The sequence below is a fragment of the Erpetoichthys calabaricus genome, chromosome 10 (genome assembly GCF_900747795.2).
Source record: "Erpetoichthys calabaricus chromosome 10, fErpCal1.3, whole genome shotgun sequence".
Taxonomy (NCBI): Eukaryota; Metazoa; Chordata; class Cladistia; order Polypteriformes; family Polypteridae; genus Erpetoichthys; species Erpetoichthys calabaricus.
The window spans coordinates 6,281,546-6,304,598 of NC_041403.2; the positions used below are offsets into that span (position 1 = coordinate 6,281,546).

General features: G+C 43.1%; 1 protein-coding gene across 1 annotated transcript in view; it reads right to left on the reverse strand.

Moving 5' to 3' along the window:
* Positions 1-973: 973 nt before the first annotated feature.
* Positions 974-23,053, reverse strand: part of LOC114658751 (cytochrome P450 2J4-like) — a 64,298-nt gene continuing 42,218 nt past the window's right edge. The window contains exons 7-9 of the mRNA XM_028810795.2: positions 11,330-11,517; positions 4,693-4,834; positions 974-1,483 (exon numbers count right to left, since the gene is read on the reverse strand). Of these exons, the coding sequence (XP_028666628.2) occupies positions 1,296-1,483; positions 4,693-4,834; positions 11,330-11,517 (518 nt within the window). The 3' untranslated portion in view covers positions 974-1,295. The remainder of the gene's footprint in view (positions 1,484-4,692; positions 4,835-11,329; positions 11,518-23,053) is intronic.

Below are 23,053 nucleotides of genomic sequence, written 5' to 3' on the forward strand. Positions count from 1 at the left end.
CCCCATCTTCACGAAATTTAGTAGGCGGCTTCCCTGCGCTAACCGAAACTGATGTACGTACTTATTTCGGTTGGTAACTTTCCAACGGTCTTTGTTACTTATGGGCCCATCTTCAAGAAATTTGGTACGCAGGTTCCCAACGCTAACTGAATCCTACTTACGTACATATATACGTCCATAGCCTGCAGCTCGGTCGCCGTGTGAAGCGGCGTTGGGTCCCCCATCCCCATGCCTCTCACGTAGCTGGCTGCCTGCCTATATAAGGCCGTCCGTCGCTCCGGTCTCTCCATTCCATTCCTTGTTTCACCACGGTATTCACGTCTCCCTGCTGATAACTGCAGGTGAGCAAGTGATCACGGATCCTGTTGAGGACGACCCTAGCAATGACGTTACCCGGCACTGAGAGCAGCGTTATCACCTTGTAGTTGCCACAATCCTTCCATTTCCAGAAAAGGACGACAAGTCCTGTGTTCCAGTCAGTTGGGATGATGCCCATCTCCCAAATGAAAGCAAAGTTTGCTTGCTATGCCAGGAGGACAGCCTGAACACCAGCCTGGAGAAGTTCACCCCGGATACCACAGATCCCTGCAGCCTTCCCTACCCTCAGCTGCTTCACAACCTGTGCAATCTCAGTGAGACTTGGGGTTTATAGCTAATTGAAGGGTCAGCCTCAAGAACCGCGGTCCCAGAGACCAGAGGCACAGCTTTAAACTGCTGCTCAGAGTAGCCAGCCCAGCAGGTCACTCGTCCTGACTGCGAGTCTCCGAAAATCAGATTTGGATTTTATACATAACTGCAATGTTTGTTAACTTGGCATGTGGTGCCAAACAGTAGAACTGTGCCATCTAAACTTGGCACAATGACAGCTGATAGATTGGGGCAGAGAAGAAAATGAAGTCCAGAGTTGTGCCTTATAAAATGTATTGGTCATGTACAGTAAAATCCAGTTTTTTGGAGAGAAAACCCTAAAGCACCAAATTTATTTGTGTTTTATTTAGTTGATATTGGTGAAAACAAATGTTTGTAATCATATACATAGTTTCTTTCAACAATCTGAAGTGTTGTTCTCACTGCTCTTCAGCCATTTGCAGCTCCTTTATTACAATAAAAGAGTAAAAGCTGTTTATTTTTGGGTAAATAATTTAGGAGCAATAGTACATAAGGGGTTAATATAAAATTAACATGCATGAACTTTGATCCAAATTGTATATATAAGAATATTTAAAAATGAAGAGAAGCACACTTGAGGTGAAAAGTTTCATAAGGTGCAGAAAAGCAACAAGAGAAAGCCAACATCAAGCAGTCTGACCACGAGGGACGGCACAGATTTTGTGTGGCACAGGGGCGCGCGTGAAGCCAGTGATGGCACCCAACGTCAGGCTTGTCCCTTCAGGGGTACGGAAGGTGAACTTTTTCAAGAGGCACGTGAAGAACAGGAAGAGCTCAATTCTTGCCAGTGGTTCTCCCAAGCAGGGCCGCTTTCCTGAGAAACAAAAAACAAAAGAAGTTCAATCAGGAATAGTGAAGTTAGTCTTTATAAGTTCAAACTGTTATACAGAGGTGGGAGGAGTAAGTCTTTATGTGCACCTGGGGACCACCTTCCAGGCTCTAGTGAGGCTGTATCCAGCAGGGGGCGCACACTCCCTGGGAATAGGATTGCAGCTTTTGCTAAACCAAAAATGGCGTGGCTTTACCTGAGGCCTTGACTTCTGACATTCGATCCCCGTGAGCGGAAGTAAAGGTGTGTACACCTGATGAGCCCCAATTAGGGCATAACATGTGCTGTGTACCCTTTGTATTGCTTGACAGGTACTATATAGCACAGATAGTGCAGTGGCTTGGTCACCTCAGTCACATGGATGACGGTCTTTAATTAGATTAGGAGGCTCCGCCCCCTGCTTGCTTAACTCACCCACCCCCGGGTTTGGTTAACCAGATATACAATTTTAAGAGATTGTTATTTTCATGGGAAGTGTCACATATGCATTATTTTCACTTTTACTTTAAAACTAAAACAATACAGTGGAACCTCGGGTCACCACCGTAATTCGTACTAAAACTCTGATTGTAACCCGATTTGGTCGTGACCCGAAGTAATTTCCCGCATAGGATTGTATGTAAATACAATTAATCCGTCCCAGACCGTACAAACTGTAGTTAAATATATTTTTTTAAAGATTTTTAAGCACAAATATAGTTAACAATACCATAGAATGCATAGCGTAATAGGAAACTAAATGTAAAAACATTGAATAACACTGAGAAAACCTTGAACAACAGAGAAAACTAACATTGCAAGAGCTAGCGCTATAGCGCTATGAACCGCTCGCTAAAAACACTTTTTTTTTTAATGAGTTTTAAGCACAGGGAAAAAAATGAACATTTGAAAAATCTGTAATTTAATAAACCACCAAGAAAAGTAACATTGCAAAAATGCACGCTACGAACCAATCGCTGTAAACAGAAGTGGAGGTTAAAATCCAATAGAACAAAGTCTTCATTAAATACGAGGTTACAACAAGGCTCGAATCAGTCTCTTTAAAAACAAGCCCGATGTATTCTTTAATTGCCTTCTCTGCCTTATGCCAGCTCCCTCTCTCTCTCTCGCACGCGCGCACACACACGCGCGCATCTCTCTCTCTCTCTGCACAGGGAATGAACAGGGAGAGACTTAACATGTGCGGAAATCATCGGCGCGCACAAACCAAAAGGGAAACTGGCTTGTTCGTATACCGTGAACAGATGCAAAAGTTTGGCGAACTTTTTGGTCGTAACCCGATTTGTACGTGTACAGAGACGTTCGTGAACCGAGGTTCCACTGTATTTGGAATTATCGCATTGAATTTTGATTCCGTATTTGGACTTACATTGTGACAACACAACGTATAACTGCCCGTGAGTGAATATCGTTTCTTTCTCTCTAATAAATGAAATGACTTTTTCAAATGTTTGTCCCTGCTCTTTCTTCTTCGCTTAGTTGTTGACGTGTCATCTAAAACGTATAACATTATTGTCCTGATAAAATTTATAAGAGCTGAGAGTGCAGGAAGTGTGTCTGTCAAAGGCATTCACACGACTGAGGTTAGATGACCGTGGTCTTGTTTGAAAATAGTTGTAAATACAGCGTGACTTGAAAGAATCTCATGTTAAAAGTCTCTGTCTCACGGGACTTCATACCGCACCAACGTTTTTTGGAATCTTTTCATTCTTGCTGGCAACACGAATTAGACGATCTACAAGTCTCCGACTTAAAGTTTAATTCCATACAATATATTCGAAACCCACAAATACAGGGTGAATGTAATTTCAAATGTCCCATGATCCTTCACTTCAGATTGTCTTCTTTATATTGGGAGGTCTGAGTCTCCCTCAATTATAGGTGACGATCCTTGACTTATGTGCTCCTTGAGGAAGAGCAGAGTGAGTGACACTTCAACAAGTACTTCCAGTGTAAGGGTGGTAGCCCATGTGGAGCACTTCTGGATCTGGCAGAAGCTCCCCCAACACACCAACAGTACAAAACAATATGATTTATTTTTGTATAGCCCAAAATCACACAAGAAGTGCCGCAATGGGCTTTGACAGACCCTGCCTTTTGACAGCCCCCCAGCCTTGACTCTCTAAGAAAACAAGAAATCCTTTGTAGGGATAAAAAAAATGTAAGAAACATCGGGAAAGGCAGTTCAAAGAGAGACCCCTTTCCAGGTAGGTTGGGTGTGCAGTGGGTGCCAAAAAAAAAAAAAAGGGGGTAAATACAAGTACAGAGCAGAATTCAACAGTAGATGATATCCCATAATATGATTTGGATTTGTTCAGAGTCCTGGAGACCTCAGCCACCAGGCTGCCTCCCCCTATTGGCCATTCCACAGCTGAGACAGCGCTGGGCTAGTCAATCTAATGAAAGGGCCCCTCTACCCAACGTTTCCTGCGATCCTCCATCAGATGTGACCAGGCCATGGAGGGCAATTTAGTATGGATATCGGGATATAACCTTCTTTTATGACCACAGAGAGTCAGAACCTTGGTTTTATATCTCATCCAATGGATGGCACCATTTTTACATCACAGTGTCCCCGTCACTGCAGTGGGCCATTGGGATACAGAGCACAGGGTAAGCGTCCCGTGCTGGTCTCACCAGCACCTCTTCCAGCAGCAACCCAAGCTTTTCCTAGATGGTCTCCCATCCAAATACTGTCTGGGGCTAAGCTTGAGGTAGATGATTTGTTCTGAAGTGCAGGTGGTATGACAAAAAGAAATGTACCAAAAATTCACCAAACAAGAGAAACTCTCAAAATTTCTTAAACGTGTTGAGGGCAACTCATCCCATCAGCCTAGAAGCTACACATGAAGAGTCTGGATTGAGATTTGATGCTATACAGGGGTGGCATCACCACTGAGAAGGAGCACAGGACCTCACAAGTGTCTCAATATATATGAGTGCTGACCCATTGAGTATTCTGTTGGCATTCATCACGAATAACGTAAGATTAGTGACACCAATATAATCCCAAGAAAAATAAAGAATGATACCATTGACATTGTACAAGAGCAAGGCTTATATTAGTCAATAAGACACTAAACATGCAAGAAGAACCGCATAATTCAGGAGAAGAAGACATTGGTTATTCTTATTTGAAAAAAAATGGAAGCTCCATATCTATCTAACAATTTAAAAAATAAAATTCTCCTTACCAGCAGAGAAAGGCATAAAGGCTTCCCTTCGCCGGAACTTCCCATCCGGGGTGAGAAAATGTCCAGGATTAAACATGTCGGGGGTCTCCCACTCATTCTTGTCATTGAGGACTGAGCTCAAATTAATGAGTACGGCTGTATCCTGAAGACAAAAACAGCAGTCACTCTCCATACCACAACAAAGAAAGCTGTAAGGAAGAGGGTGACACAGATTTACGAAAAATATCTTAAATAAAGTTGGACGCTGCGGTTCACTAGAATTGCTGTTTTAAAAATTCTTCTCCTAAATCAATCAAATAGGAAACAAAAGATCAAAAGCTACATATCACTAGGTGCCCCTTTGTAGACTACCCAGGTGGCACTCCGTGTCCAGCAATGGGAATGTGTTGTTTATAGAAATGCAGCTCATAGTTTGAACCTTTGGTAATTATGGTGGAAATATTGAAAGAAAAGAAATGTGGTACAAAGGAAATGATAGAGTTAACTTGCTTTAAAATGCAACATTCATTCCCAAAATACCTTGTAGTATAATCATTTATACATTGTCACACACGCGTGTTTAGGAGACAGCAAAAGGGCTTGAATGAATGTAATTCCACGCCGGGCCAGAGGGTGGCGAAGGTGTACTCATTTTCTCTCTCAATCCCTTGCAGACCATTCTCGGGAAATCCCGCCTGTCTCTGGGGCAGCCAACGACGTCACTTCCGGTTCCATACCTGATGACATCACTTCCCTTACTGGCCTTTAAAATCACCATCTTGTATTTAGGATATCAGTTCTGTTTTGGACTCAGTTGTGTGAACACGTCTGCTCGTAATAAGCATTTTTGCAGCAAGGCAACATTATATGGGTGTCTGCCCCAAACCTTCGTAATGTTTTTGTGTCGTTCTTGTGACAACATTCAGAAATGGCCAAAGAGGAGCCACTGAGTCAGTGTGATCATCAGTTCCTTAGTTGGGGGGGTCACTAATGATTGAAGTTTCATTTCAGCTGTAACCTCCCAGGGATCATGAACCCCTTTGTTAGAAACAATTGGTGGCGAGGATGGGATGCAGCCTCATACTGAGCCACTTGCTTTAATGATAGTTAAGGTGGGGATCCAGCCAAAATATGGGTTGGCAGTCCATGGACCCCTGTGGCTGAGTGATTCGACAACCTGGGTCCAACCTAAAGGGGGATCAATTCGCTTGAAATTATAAGTTGGCAGAATGAAATTTGGGTGAGAAATGTCAAGTGAAAAGTGTAGCAAGCTGTAAGGGAAATTTTACGCAATTTGGACTTAAGGGTCCAAAGGATAAGAAAAAAAAAGTGGAGATGAAGAAATGCTAGCAATTTGGTAACATTACAGAATAAGCGTTTTGCTGTAGAGACCTGGCAAAAATTCCGGCGTGTGACATCCATCGTAATACCGGTATGTTAGCTGAACTGAGATACCCACCAGAGAAACACGGGATTTTGATAAAGTTGGCGGGAAGCTGGGGGGTGCGGGCTAAGGAAGATAGACCCTTAACTTAGTATATGGATGTTTAAAAGTTTGCTTGAATTGAGAAAATTTTGGTTAAAAAGTATCCAGCGGAAACATGCAAAGCAAATTACAGGACAAGAGGAAAATGTGAGCCACTGAAAAGTGTTGCTGATCCATATTACTAAACGAGAATGGTAAACCGGATGGATGCAGGGACATGGGCCGTGGACGCAAAAGACGAAGTGCGCAGGCGCCACACAAAGCCCCCCTCCAAGCACCGGAAAATGAGAAATGATGCGCCACGCCCATAGCAACAGACCCATGCAACAAAGCGCCAGACGAAGCCCATACCACACGAAACAGGACACACACAAAAATGAGGATTCACACCCACGACACACAAAGCCCCCCTCCACTAACAGAAATAAAAAATGAGGCAACGCGCCCCTCAAAGAAAACGCACGCCAACAAACGACGTCATACATAGACAACAACAGACCGGACTACAATACATATACAGGCGCGACACCTGATGGGTAATAATACGAAGAAACCCTCCAAGCACCAGAAAATGAGAAATGATGCTCTGCGCCCATAGCAACAGACCCATGCAACAAAGCGCCAGACGAAGCCCATACCACACGAAACAGGACACACACAAAAAAGAGGATTCAGACCCACGACACACAAAGCCCCCCTCCACTAACAGAAATAAAAAATGAGGCAACGCGCCCCTCAAAAAAACGCACGATTACTTATCCATATTATTAATGAACAAACAAGTCATGAATTCACGATCAGAAAAGGCTCCATATTAGCAGTGCGATCGTCCTTATTACTTATCCATATTACTAACGATAAAGAACAAACAAATCATGAATTCACGATCACGGGTACAGAACGATACGGCTCGAGTAACGCGACCACAAACACAAACCCGCATGAAAAAAAACAATACACGTCGGCGCCTACAACGCGCTTCTGAAACCGCGGAAGAAAAAATGTCTCGGCTCCAAAAACACGTCACTCCTTATTCAAAATACCGGTCCCAATCACAGAAACATCGGTATCCACTATGAAAATGAACAGTAACAATGCACGTGACATCCGTCTTGCAAAACTATTAATTATAGATGAATGTACAATGGCATCCAGTCACTTACTCAACACCATTGATAAACTTCTACAAACCTTGATGAATAATAATATTCCCTTTGCGGGAAAGGTACTTTTATTAGGAGGAGATTTTAGACAGTGCTTAGCTATTGCTCCACATGCAATGCGCTCAGCTATTGTTCAGTCCACCTTAAAATACGCAGACGACGTCATAGACCGGACTCCAATACATATACAGGCGCGATACCTGATTGGTAATAATACGAAGAAACGAACAGTCCGCATATTAACAGTGAGTGCGATCCTCCTTATTACTTATCCATATTACTAACGATAAAGAACAAACAAATCATGAATTCACGATCACGGGTACAGAACGAGACGGCTCGAGTAACGGGACCACAAACACGAACCCGCATCAAAAAAAACAATATACGTCGGCGCCTACAACGCGCTTCTAAAACTGCGGAAGAAAAAATGTTACGCGGACAATTGCCATTGCTTTCAAAAGATACAGTTGGTACAAAACATGCGATGTCCAGATCCAAAATATAACAATTGCTTATTACAACTGGGAGATGGTACACTCACCAATACAGATGGACTTCACCCAGATATTATTACAATTCCTCAAGCCTTTATCTGCGACGACTTAGTTACGGAGATTATTTGGAACAGCAATCTCATTAGACCAAATACCCCTTTTATCACAACGGACTATATTATGTCCAAAAAATATTAATGTTAATCACATAAGTAACCAAGTCATTTCATTACTTCCTGTAGAGGCACACCTCTTTCTAAGCTCTGACAAAGTTGACTCTGATGACAACAATGACCATCTTAATTTCCCCTTACAATATTTGAACACTATTAACCCAGCCGGATTACCACAATACAATCTTAACCTTACAATCGGAACAATAGTCATGCTATTAAGAAACCTTAACACTAAACAAGGTTTATGCAATGGTACACGTTTAGTCGTCAACACCATGACACACAATGTTATTGAAGCGAAACTTCTTACAGGATCACATGCTAACAATACTGTTCGGATTCCTACACTTGACCTTACAAGTTCTGACCTAGAATTACCTTTTACGTGAGTGGCAGCCTTTTCAGCAGCTCCGTGTATGTGTGAATTTCCCATTGGGATTAATAAAGTATCTATCTATCTATCTATCTATCTATCTATCTATCTATCTATCTATCTATCTATCTATCTATCTATCTATCTATCTATCTATCTATCTATCTATCTATCTATCTATCTACACTTAAACGACGACAGTTCCCCATTAAACCTGCATTTGCCATGACCATCAACAAATCACAAGGCCAAACCATGAACAAGGTTCGCATCTATCTCTCTGACCCCGTTTTTGGACATGGACAACTTTCAACGTTCATCTGACGTTAAAGTTAAGGTTATAAATGATCCATGCCAAGAGAAACTCATTCAAGAGCAAGACACCATCTTTACTACTAATGTTGTGTACAAAGAAATTGTCCCATAAATCTTTACACTGTGCCTTGCAATTTATTCTTGGCTTCCTATATTCGTCATCTACACCTTCACACTATGCTATAGCTCATACATACATCACACTATTTATAATTACCCAACACCAGGGGTTGGCGAGCGAAGTGAGCAGGGGGCGGAGCCCCCTAGTCTTTTAGTAAGCCATTCCTGAAGACTTTGCTACAGTTCAACGATTAATGGACAGGAATGGCTGAGCTCCACACACTAGATGTGCCGTTTTAAAAGTTCTTCTCCTACATCCATCAAATGGGAAACAACTGACAGAGGTGGGAGAAATCAGAACTAGAGAGACGTCCATTGTCAGGCTGTTTATGGAACAACTCTTCAGCTTCCCAGCAGGCTTAGCAGCCAATGAGCCCAGGAACAATGAGTTCATGTAAGTATGAATGTATACAGCATTCATTTTATTATTTTATTAGATTTTATTATTTTATTAGATTACCTTTGGAATTAGGGCGGCACGGTGGCGCTGCTGCCTCGCAGTAAGGAGACCTGGGTTCGCTTCCCGGGTCCTCCCTTCATGGAGTTTGCATGTTCTCCCCATGTCTGCGTGGGTTTCCTCCCACAGTCCAAAGACATGCAGGTTAGGTGCATTGGCGGTCCTAAATTGTGCTTGGTGTGTGTGTGTGCGTGTGTGTGTGTGTGCCCTGCAGTGGGCTGGCGCTCTGCCCTGGGTTTGTTCCTGCCTTGCGCCCTGTGCTGGCTGGGATTGGTGCCAGCAGACCCCCGTGACCCTGTGTTAGGATATAGCAGGTTGGGAAATGACTGACTGACTGACCTTTGGAATTAAGTGTCTTCCAATTGGCAAGCTGCAGGGGAAATATTGGTTGTCGCCACAATTTTATGCAAGTTGGACTTAAAGGTCCAAAGGATATGAAAAGAAAAAAGTGGGGAGTTAAATGTTAGTAATTTGGTAACACAACAAGTGAACATTAGTGATTAAACATTTTGTTATAAAGATTAGATTAATTAATTCTGGCGTGTGACATCTATCGTAATACCAATATGTTAGCTGAACTGAGATACCCACTAGAGCACAGGTGTTGAACTCCGGTCCTAAAGGTGGCCGCAGTGGCTGCAGGTTTTCATTCTATCCTTCTTCTTCATTTGTGACATGTTTTTGCAGCTAGTTAACTTCTTTTGCCTTGGTTTTAATTAACTTGACTCAGACCCCTTAGTTGTCTCTTTTTCCTTAATTAGCAGCCAAACAATAATGAGACACAAAACATGCCGCTGCCACATGACCAGCTCACCTGTGCTTAGCACATAATATCTGAAAATAACGAAAGGTGAAGTTCTCAGTAAGGTTGATCTCTCAGGTCACCAAAACATTTTGACGATGTTCTTAGAAAAAACAGAAAATCAACAGTTTTTGAAATGTCTGCCATGGCAGAATGAGAGCAGCAACAAGCTGTGGAATTAAATAACGAGTTTAATTAACAGCAAGAATCAGCTTTTCATTAAGAGATTGGTAGGAGTGAAAATTGGTTGGAGTTTGAAATCCCAATTTAGCTGGTCATCTGTCGGCTTGTTTTACATCTCATTTCTGTTTGGCTCTCATTTAATGAAGAAAGGAATAAATTCAGAGGACTGACTCCTTAAAAACAGGGCTATTAAAATGGAGGGGAAATGAGTTAATTAGCAATGAAAACTGGTCAGTGATTAGGAAAAGGGTTAGAATGAAAACCTGCAGCCACTGCGGCCCTCCAGGCCTGGAGTTCGACACCCCTGCACTAGGGATATTTTAGCTGTTCCTGATGGATTTGCTACAGGATGGGGGGCATGAGCTGATTACAGCATGTTGCTGTTCCCACCACACGACGAACCACCAAGATTGGGACCCAAGTACGGCCGTGCAACAGGTGACACCTCAACACCAAGCTGGCACAGTGTGAGTTTTTTTTTTTTTTTTTACAGTGGCTGGAGTGCCAATCCTGTCACCAACGCCCAAATTGTCCCTGCAAGTCGGAGGACCTGCTTGCAGGGCTGGATGCAGATTAACGTCATACCTGGTACGGAGCAATGGCAGGTTAAGGGTGTGGATCCCTATGCGCTCAGTGCAGTGCCAGGGACATTGTTTTGTAAAAATGGCATTGACCTTTGGATGAGACATAAAACCAAAGTCCTGACTCTCTGTAGTCATTAAAGAGCCCTACAATAGGGTGTATCCTGTTGTCCTGGCTAAATTGCCCGCCATGACCTACTCCTTCTGGCCCCCTAATTATCCCCAATCTCTAATTGATTATCTCTCTCATTCATTACTTTATCACCTAACAGCTCATGTGTGGTAAGCCTACTGATGCAAAAATGGCTGCCATCTCGTCATCCAGATGGATGCTGCACATTGGTGTCTCCCCACTCACTATTTAAAGAACTTTGAGTAGTCAGAAAAGCACAACATAAATGTAAAGAATTATTATTTATGGAGCAGCGGCCAATAAGCCCAGGAACGCTGAGGAAACATAAGTATGAGTGTACACAGCATTGACTGAATTATTTTATTAGTTCACCTTTGGAATTAAGTAGCCTCCAACTGTCATATCCTCCGTGGTCATCTTGACAAGGTTGACGGGAACAATGTCGGCTTTCCTCTGGACCTCATGGACGACTGCCTCGGTGTACGGCAGGTTGATTTTGTCCTCCATCGACGGCAGACGAGTTTGGCCCAATACACTGTCGATCTCAGCTTGGACCTTCTCTGGTATGAAAGAGAATCGAGAGCATCATATCACAGGCTGATCATCTGTAGACTGCCCAGGTGGTACCCATCCAGTCAAGTAGAAAAGGTGAGTGCAATATCATTTATACATTCATCCATCTTTTAAATGTTGGAATGGGAGCAGTGGCATAGCTAGAGGGGGGCAAGGAGGGACATCTGTCCCCAGGCACAGCATCCAGGGAAGTGCAGGATTTACGTTTAAGCTACACAAGCTATAGCTTAGGGCCCTCGCCTTCTTGGGGGCCCCCAAAACAAATTGTCCGAGTGAGCAATTGTCATATATACTTAAATATACTACAGCATTATTTGTCCCAATCAGGCCCGGCCTTAGGCATAGGTGAAGTAGGCGACTGCCTAGGGCCCCGGCGTCCGGGGGACCCCGGATCGACTCCTTGGTCTAATTTTCACGCATTTCACAGAGCTTCCAGGGGGGCTCCGCCCCCCTCAGGGGGCCCGTGGACCCCCCTTTCACCTAGGGCCCCATAATACCTAAGACCGGGCCTGATCCAGGGGGCGTGTGACGATGCGGGTTCTGCTCCGTACTCCCATCTTCTATTAGGGAGCCCTTGAACCCAACACCGTCGATAGTTATAACCGAGATGAGCTAGACAGTGAGGCAATAACAATGGAGCAAGGGGATGATGTATAAAAGTGCAAAGTGCTTTATTCGACAAAACGAAAACAAAGTGCAACAGTGCAGTGTCCAAAGTTCAATAAATAAATAATCCAATAAAAGAAATGTGGAGGTTTAAAATAATTACAAAAACAATCCTTTAAAATCGAAGTTAAAACGCAATGCAGGAAGCAGTCTTTTAAAAACAATGACCAGCCCGGTGCTTCTTTTCCGTTAGCGTCTCACCTGCTTCTCCCATGCGGGCCCTGCAACAGGCGAGACGCTCTCTCCGTAGCTGACCTTCTCTGTGCCTGACTCTACTACTGTCAGTCGCCTTACCGATCCCCGTGATTGTGACTTGGGATTCCCCAATGACCAAGACTCTCACGCTGGGGACACCACGTCCCAAGTCCCGACTCCCTCTGCCTTCCACGGAGAGTCACCCGTCTTCTAGTCACTCCCGCTCTCCGAAGTAATCTCAACGGTAGCGACCACATCTACTACTCCCCCGGGTGTTGGCCAAACACCCAGGCTGCCTGCTCAGCTGCCGTGAGCCTTCACTTGTTCGCTCTCCTGCACCAGCTTTCTCGCTCACTCGCTTCCTGCTTCCTCCACAACCTCCGTTTCCTTCTCTTTTCTTTTTCTTGTTTTTTTCTCTTCTCCCTTAACCGTCTCGGGCTTCTCCATATAATGGACGTGGCAGCTGTGGCAATCAACAGCTCCCGGGAACAATTACGCTGCGGACTGTCTCTCACCTGTGCACTTAGATGAGAAACGACCGCAGCACAAATCCACCCGGGAACCGCTTCAGCCACACTACCGCGCCCCCTCGCTACGCCGCAGGTGCGGTGATTATTCATCTAAAAACTGGCCTTTGCTGAGAGAGCTGTGGACCCGCTATACCACAGGGCGCCAGATAGATAGATAGATAGATAGATAGATAGATAGATAGATAGATAGATAGATAGATAGATAGATAGATAGATAGATAGATAGATAGATAGATAGATACTTTATTAATCCCAAGGGGAAATTCACATTTAAAATTTACGAAATTTTAGAATGAAATGTTTTCCATTCTTAAATGCACTAAAAAGTAAATAAAAACAGACAATAATTGATCCCCTCCACTATTCTAACATGCTTGACTCCCACCCAGAAACATTTTTTGACGTTATTAAACAGGTCGCTTGACTGACATGAGGCATTAGTGTATCATTGTCTAAGTTGTTGCAAATGCCATTTCTGTGTGCCAAGTGATTTGTGTTTATGTGTTTGATAGAAAATTGATTGGGCTGTGGTTTAGTATTCTAGTAGATGGCTGCAAAAGTCTAGACGTTTCCCCATCATATTTTCGTATGAATAAATTGTAAGTAATGCAGTTTTTCATAAATATATAATTATTTTGCTTTATAATTTGCTATATACTTTCTTTAAAATCATTTTTAAATGCGGAAAATGAATTTTTTCTTACAAAAACTAATGACGGATTTAGATAATAGAATAATATTTTAGAATAATTATATTTTCAAACTACCATCCATCCATCCAAGGTCACAGGGGTCTGCTGGAGCCAATCCCAGCCAACACAGGGCAGGAACCAATCCTGGGCAGGGTGTCAACCCACCGCAGGACACACACAAACACACCAAACACACACTAGGGCCAATTTAGAATTGCCAATCCACCTAACCTGCATGTCTTTGGACTGTGGGGGGAAACCCATGCAGACACGGGGAGAACACGCAAACTCCACGCAGGGAGGACCCGGGAAGCGAACCCAGGTCCCCAGGTCTCCCAACTGCGAGGCAGCAGCGCTACCCACTGCGCCACCATGCCACCCCTCGAACTACCATTGTTGTCTTAATTATTTTACTTCATTCTATCTTTATACATTTAGCGAAACCTTGAAAATATACGCATAAAAGTGCTTTAAAAAATTAAAATATTTAAAAATTTAAAACTATTTAAAATAAAAAATATGATTTTTTTTTCTTAAAATACTATTATTTTTAAATACATTTAAAAAAAATTTCTTTCCCTTTCCTATTGCATTTTGGCAAACAGGAAGGGGTGTGAAATCTTCAGTTGTCCCCAGGCACTGAAAACCCTAGCTATGCCTCTGAATGGGAGGACATGCAGGCGGCTTTGGGCACAAAGCAGAAAAAAGCCCTGGATGATGTGCACACCCACACAGCCATTGTTATAGTTCTTCTCCATTTTGAAACTATTTTGTTTTCTTGTCTGCTTAAAGAAATCTGCCTTTACGTGGAGTCATTAATGAATCAAGGAGGATTTAGACATCTGTGTCGTCCTATGGCGTAGCCTGACGTGCACCTCCTCAAAGATGTGACTACACGTAGCGTCAATGTGAACCCAATGACTCTGATTGGCCAATTCAGTAGCTACGCATTGTGAGTGCCACATGGGATGGACAGGCATTCCGACCGAGAAAGAGAAAGGGGACTTACACGGACCAAGTGGATGGACGGACATCCATGTCAACAGAGGAGATGATTTCTGACCTGGATGGGAAGCCCCAAGCAAATGGACAGGCGCCCCTGACCAGGTACATGTGTAACACCTTCCCAAGAGCGGCATTTGGGGGTGGCAAGTGGGGTGTCCGCCCAGGCCCCGCACTTAAGGGGATCCCACTTTCTAGGTCCATGTGTCCCATTCGAGTGGATTTGTCAAGTTACAGTATATTCTCCAGTATAGATCACCCATGTCTCCAGACAGGCTTTGTGGTCTGGCGATCCTATCTGTAGAAAGAGACATTGCATCCAGATTAGACTACAAAGACGTCATCAACAACTTTTCCAATCTGAAGGCAAGAAAAGTGGATTTTCGTCTCTGAACCTGGAAACCGGTAAGAGACTTCATGAGGATACCTCTATGTTAATTTCACACTTTCTGTCGAAACACTGAAACTCACATTTTATTTGTAGGCCATAAACACGTCCGACTATTAATGCACAAAAACATGATAACCGGCTGACATGACATCAACGTGAGTTATGACGATGACACCCTGAATATAGAGTCTCAGAGTATCCTTGCAATTTGGGTCCTTTTCTAGAAGAGGCCCTGCTAATTTCCGCATGACACCGCATCGCATTTCGCACTGTCGTGGTATTGTCATGAATTATGAAATGCACTTTTTTAATAGATTATATCGTTATATTTTGATAAAGTCCGCGTGTTATCTTGCAAAAATTGAGCTGAATACTGTAATGAGACAATCCGGTGTATGTTAGCATTATTTTTATTAAATTTGCACGCAAGTTTATACAGTTTACACATACCGGTAACAGCGTTTGACATAACTGGCCCTGTGTGGGGTTGGTCAGCCCTAGGCCACTGCACACTCCTAAGGCCGCCTCTGCACCTTCCCTGGCTGGGATAGAAGAAGAAGACAGGGAGGGACTGTCTCTGGGGGGGGGTCTTTATTCTTCCCATTCACTAGATGGCAGCAGCCCTCGATATCGGTGCCCATTTGGGAACCAGCAGGGAATGCTAGGAATTGTAGTCCAGCAGTGCAGTCCGTGCACTGTGGATGCCACAAGAGGGCGCTTAAGGGAGATGTACTCCCTATTATTTGGGCCTTCCATGTAACCCAGAAGTACTTCCAACGGGCAGCAACCCTGGCACTGGAAGAACTCCTGGGTACTCGATGAAAGGGTCCACACTCCCTTGTCCAGGTGAGTTGTAGCTGGGAGGAAAGGAGGCAACACTCGACTGGAGAAGAGCAGTGCGGTGGTGAAAGGAGAGGCATTAAGAAGAGAAAGTTTATGCTTTTGTGCTTATACTGGGGTATTTTTGTAATAAACATCCATTTATTTGAACCCGGGACTGAGTTCGTGTGGTCGTGTTTGGGGCTCACTGGTGCCCCGTGTCCATCACGGCATTTTATAAAATGTGTTTTAATTTGTTTTCCACTATTCTGAAGTAAACATGGAAGTGTTTAAGAAAAGACTTGTCAAGCATGTGAGAAAATATACACATTCATATGAAACGATCAGTTGGAAGTTTCAATTTATGGCATTGAATATCGGCTATCATTGGTTTAGATGTCAGCAAATGTATGAAAAAGTGGAAAAATGTGATGATCAAATACATTTGCCTATGGAAGAAAACGTGTAACAAGAGTAGCGGTGGTCCTGAAGGGCCAAAACTGCCTGTCACTTCTGCTGCAAGCTTCCTTTCCCTAAAGCCAGCTCTCAGTGCAGTGCAGAATATGTAAGTTAACATGATATTAATAAATGTCAACAACTAAAAAATGTATCGACCAATTAAAAACTGTCGGCGAATTTTCTTTGTTCTCTAAAGTCAACAAATTCATTTAAATCCGTCAAAGCATTTTTGGGATTTTGGACTATTACGTTTTCCTTTTGGGGGTTAATTTATCCAAAAATATTGAAATTTTTTAAGTGTCTTTTCTAAGCAAATGCCCACTGATCCCGACGTGTCATCCTGCCACATTTCAGCTTTGTTAACTAAACAGGAAATAGTGAGTTAGCTTTGTATTATATATTATGTATTGTCACGCATGCATGTCAGAGGATCACCTTCTGGGCTCACCTAAGGGGTGTGGTACCACCCAGGGATGAGAGGTGGCGCTGTTGCTAACACTCTTGCCTCCCTCCTGTTTTCCTTGCAGTTTCCAGAAACCTCCCCTTGAGGGCAACGAAGCCAAAGAAGCTCCGCCCCTTCCAGTCCCTTTTGTACAAAAGGGAGACGTTCCTGGAAGGTGACATCTCATTTGGACTTGACAAGGTTAGATGGAAAGTCTCTAAGAATGCCACCAGAACAATTAGACTTCACAAAGCCAGCGATTATTGTAGTGCCTCTGAGTGCATGTTTAATTTTTTTTTTTTTCCCAGTTGGCATCCAAACTATTTCCGGACTCACCCTACCTCATCACACTTCCTACTATAATATACAGATATAGATTTATGTATTTTTTTTTATTGTTCTCGCATGTTTTTGTGTTTTGTGGGTGTAACACTCAAGAGGCAGGACCATCTTAACATCACTGCTGAAAGACCACCCTCAGCTGATACATTCAGGCTTACTGGTGAATCCCAAGGAGGTTCATTGAGTTTGTGGATATCCCTTATTGCTTGTGACTTCAAAGTTCTGCTTTTCTGTTTACTGAACTTTCTGTTTTTTGCTCTTGGGTTCCGCTTTTTTAGACAAATTCTTTAATGCCTTTCATTTTTCCGCCTTTTTCCTTATTTTTGTTTTTCTTATTATTTAATACATTTATTATCGGTACAGATCTTTTGGTAGTCTTGTTCTTCTCAAGCTAAGGGTTTTTAAGGTTTTGCCATTTTTGTTTTGGATATATTCTTGGAATATTTTGTGTCCTGAGCTTCATTTTAGGCCTGGGTAGGCCCAAGCCTGCTGGTAGCCTGACTCATTTTTTGGAGGCCTCATCTGTTTTTTCTCTTTTGTGGTGTCAGATCCAACAACACAAAGAACAAAATGTTGACATGTTGGTACTGTATAGGCAGGTGAGTACCAAACCATTTTGAGCCCTGGTTAGTGGACAAAGAAGGGGGCCAGAAGTCAAAAGATCTCATGAAAATCTCACAACATAATCAAAATTTTGCCCAAAATTCCAAGTCTGAAGACTGTAAGAGTCACGACTCAGCCAGGGATCCTCCCCTGGTTGGGGTTCCAATTCATGTTTTATGTCACCCCGGTTCTTTTGCATGTTTTTTGGTGTTTACTTGTCATTGCTTGTATTTGAGTTTCAATACCTCACATTTTGTGGGTGGTCCCCCACCAATCACGGACAGGAACTGTCCTTATCGGGTGCACACATGAGATATGAGTAACGTAAGTACACTTGTTCAATTGACAATTACGATTTCAACTTGAAATTTATTTTTCCCTTAAATTACGTGTCCTTTACGAGGTGTGATCAAAAATACTGTGAATGTTTGAATAAAAAAAGAGACACATTAATCCCTGTGAGTGTCTTTAGTTGCACTGTCGGGGCTGCCTCGATGTCCTGATTCGATTCAAAACGTTTACCTTTCATGGTCATTTTGACTTTAAGGAAGTTACACGGTACCAAGTCTGGAGAAAAACGTGAATGAGGACACACCATAATGTTTTTATCTGACAGAAAAGCGATGTGTGACATGGAGCGTTGTCACGATGGAGGTTGAAACCGTTTGCCCATTTCTTGAGTCGTTTTCTACACACATTGTTTCTTAAATGCTCTAGTAAGCCCTTATAGTATTCACCATAGTATTCCTCAGTACAAACTCAGCTCACACAATTCCATCAAGGTTAACAAACACAATCATCACTACTCTGATGTTGAATCTTGATTAATACGTTTTTTTTTCGCACAAGGAGAACTGGGCGATTTCCATTGAGAACTCTAAACTTTGGTCTCAGGATCGTAACCATAGGTGAAAGTTGTCACCCACTGTTACTAAAGTTCGACCCGCCACTTTCCCGTATTGAAGATCCCTGTCTTTCCATTGGATGGCACTCGGCACCAGAATTCAGCGCATTCTTTTGATCACGCCACATATTTGTATTTTTATTGATTTTGAGTAGAACTCTTAATTATGGTGGCACAGTCTAGTAACACTTACCATCTGTGGTTGGAAGGATTTGCACTTCTGGGTTGTTTGCGTTGTTTTGTGTAGTTCATTTCTGCATGTCTGCTCTGGGGGCAAAGGGAGGGCTTAGAGTTCAGGCTGCCATTTCACAAGCCAGTATGGCGGTGACGCCTGTGTAAGCACCTGAATCTTATATATAAATGTCTACGCTTGGAAGTTTGTGTGTCTGTCTGCCCAGCCCAGAAGTGTGAGAGGTAAGGGCTCCACCTCCAAGGATACACAAGCGAGGCCAGCACGTCGAAAAAACGAAACCTCCGAAGAAAGACAAAGTTGCTTAGCTGCTAATACAGAAGCAAGGCGAGCATATCGGCAACACGGTATCCTTTTTACTTTACCTCCCGTCGCTAAAACACAAGCAAGGAGAACACGTCAGCACAACGAAACCTCCGAAGAAAAACAGCCGCTTACCGCTAATTCACAAGCGATGTGAGCATGTCGGCAAAATGAAACCTCCTAAGAAAGAGACGCCTAGAGTAGCTCCTTTCACAGGTGGTGCAGTGGTAGTGCTGCTGCTTTGCAGTAAGGAGACTGTGGAAGATTGTGGGTTCGCTTCCCGGTTCTTCCCTGTGTGGATAGTGCTTTTAGTATTGGAGAAAAGCGCTATATAAATGTAATGAATTATTCTTATTATATTATTAATTACCTGACATCTCTACATTTCAGTTTATTTTCTGATGATTTCAATAGTTCTAGGACCCCGGGCTTTTTACAGCATGGGCTTACACACCTAATATGGAATAATATGTGATATGTATTATGTAAATATTCCTCCTTTATTTATTTATTTATTTTGTTATTTTGTGGTAGCACCCATAAACGGAATAGTATGTGATATATTCTATGTACCGTATTTTTTGCTCCATAAGATGCACCTGACCATTAGATGCACCTAGGTTTAGAGGAGGAAAACAAGAAAAAAAATATTCTGAACCAAATGGTGTGCTAATATGTTTAATAAAATATAGCAGAATAATATTTTAACCATGTAAATTCAACAGCGGTATTAAGAAACATCATCACTGTCATTAACAAATAAGGAGAGACTTTAAGGTTCAAACACTCTTCTAGTTTTATGGAAACCCCAAGAACTCCTCATCGCTAGTGTCAGAATTTATGAAGCTCAGTTGCTCACAATCACTTTGCAGGAGCACGTACCTTTCATCACACATGTTTGGACCAATGCTCCCTGAAGTTATATCGCCAGTCTAGTCCCATCTATATGTGTAATGCCACAAAGCCCTTCATCTCACGTTTTGTTGTGGGTTTCCAGTTTGAAAAACGAGAATGCGGTGCAAGCACAGCCCTCGATTCAAAAAATTGCTCTGCATACCTGTTTGTCTCGTCTGACAGTAGCTGAAAGGCAGCTTCAGGAAAGAACAGCCTGAAGTAGTCCAGCGGCTGGTAATCTGTCGAGTTGTTCGCCGCTTCTCCCTCTGACTCTTTGTTTAATGTTTTTGCTATTATTTATATTTTACTAACTTTATTAATTTACTATTTTTCTTTTAGTGTTTATTAGTAAGTTTCGTATTTTTTTTCTGAAAGCTTTCTTGTACTGTTTTAATCGTTTGCCGTGGATTTTACGGACTTTATCAAGGTTTTGTTGCCTACTCACTTGCTGCCTGGATATACTGTTCTACCGATTGCTGTGGACTTTATGGATCTTATTAAGTTATGTTAAGGTAAGCTTTTTGTTGTCTACTCACCTGTTGCCCGGATATACTGCTTTAGATTTTCGGCACTGTCTGGACAGCATTCCTCCCTACCTCTTCAGTCTGAATGGCGTTCAGTTATTCTAACTCACAACTCCGCCGACTTAATCCTGCAACCACTCCTGAAATGAACATCTCCATCATCAAAGAACTGGGACTTCTTCGCCGTCCTCGTTACATTCACAGAGGATCCAGCCGAAAGTTCGTCTTCCATAACCACCCAAAGTGTTCTGCTACCAACATTCCTTCTTTCTGGTCATCTGTCGCACGTTTGACGTGTCATCAGAGCACAGTCGCTCCAATTACTATCAACACTGGAAGTATCGTGAGATCTCTGGACTCTAGCCTGGGATACACCCGAGCCACTGACAGAAATATCGCGAGGTCTTCACATCCCCGGCTGGATTTATTTTGTGGAATGGATTCTAAGCTGCGTGGAGTGGATTTTAATGTTCTGCTTCCTGTACAGAGATTTACTTCACAGTCATTGGTTAAATTTGAACTATTTAATTCTCAATCTATCAGCAATAAATCCATACTGATTGAAGAACACATCAGGGAAAAAGGACTTGACTTCATGTGTCTGACAGAAACCTGGCACCAGTCAGAGGTTTACTCTGCCTTAAATGAAGCCTGTCCACTTGGCTACAGTTACTTGGAGTCAGCTCGCAGCACTGGGCGTGGTGGTGGACTAGCTGTTATCCACCGTCAGGACCTGGGGTTGTCCCCTATCTCGATACCTGCAATATCTTCCTGTGAGTGCCTTGCATTTAAATGTAAGCCCCCGTTTCCCCTGACTGTTCTCCTTATCTATCGACCTCCAAACCCCAATTCTGCCTTTATTCCGGAAATTACTGATCTTCTCATAACACTCTGTGCTACTTCTGCCAACATCATAATCTTAGGAGATATAAATATTCATGTTGACAATCCCACAGGTTATCTCACTGCTGATTTCCTTGAGCTGCTAGATTCTCTCAACCTACAACAACATGTTGATGTTCCCACACATTCTAGGGGTCACACTCTTGACTTGGTCATTTCAAACTGTGCCCCAATCAGGAATCTACAGGTATTTGATCTTGGTATTTCAGACCACAAAGTTGTGTCATTGGAGCTGCCCTTTTTCTCCTCCCGTATCAAACCAAAACGACAGATCTACTTCAGAAATCTGAAGAATATCAATGTGGATGCCTTGGCCTTGGACCTTACATTTCTCTCTTCTGACTTTATCAGCTCCCTCTCTGTTGCTGACCTCGTGGATTTTTACAACCAGTTCCTGAGCAGTCTCCTGGACTTCCACGCCCCTTTAACATCTAGGTCCGTCTCATTCTCGTGCTCAGCATCTTGGTATACCTGCGAGCTGCGAAAAATGAAGGCGGCTGGGCGTGTCCTTGAGCGGCGGCTCAAGGCCTCTGGGCTGACTGTCCATAAACAGGCTTACAGAGAACACATGAGAGCGTATGCACAAGCTCTGAAGGTTGCACGGTCCAAGTTTTATTCCACCATCATCAGAAATGGCTCCAGCAACCCTAAAAAACTTTTTTCAACCATAAATCATCTTCTCAAACCTCCTTTACCTGCCCTTTCTGAGACCACTGATGACAGATGCAATATGTATATCAACTTTTTTAAACAAAAAGTTGATAATATCCATTTACACCTCTCTACCAAGGATATCTTGCCCTTCCCAACTGTTGACTCATTGTCTGAGACCGTCCATCCTCTTTGCTCTTTCTCTGTTGCCACACGGGAAGAGGTGGAGGTTGTCATCAGGAAAATGAAACCGTCTACTAGTTCCCTGGACCCTTTCCCCTCACCCTTGCTGAGGGCCAACATTTCTGCCATCTCTCCACTTATCACCAGAATAATGAATCAGTCCCTCCTGGCTGGCCATATTCCTTCTGCACTAAAAACTGCTGTCATCAGACCTCTACTGAAAAAATCCACCTTGGATCCTGAAGTTCTCTCCAATTATAGGCCCATCTCCAATCTTCCATTTCTCTCCAAAGTCCTGGAAAAAATAGTTGCAGCACAACTTCATGATCATCTCAAACTGAACAATCTGTTTGAAAAGTTTCAGTCTGGTTTTCGCCCTGGCCATAGCACCGAAACAGCCCTGGTCAGGGTCACCAATGATCTTCTGATGACGGCAGATACTGGTTCACCTTCACTACTTATCCTCCTGGACCTGACAGCTGCTTTTGACACAATAGACCATAACATCCTTCTTCACCGCCTGCAATACACTATTGGACTCTCAGGAATTGTTCTAAATTGGTTTACATCATACCTGACTGGCAGAACTGAGCATGTCGCCCTTGGCAGCGCAAAGTCCCACACCCACAACGTCACCTGTGGTGTTCCACAGGGCTCTGTGCTGGGCCCTATCCTTTTTACTATCTACATGCTCCCCCTTGGAACTGTCATTGGCAGACATGGTTTATCGTTCCATTGCTATGCCGATGACACTCAGCTTTACCTCAGGACTACTCCCACCTCCTCTACTGCTCCTCTGCCAACATCTACATTATCTACCTGCCTGGAGG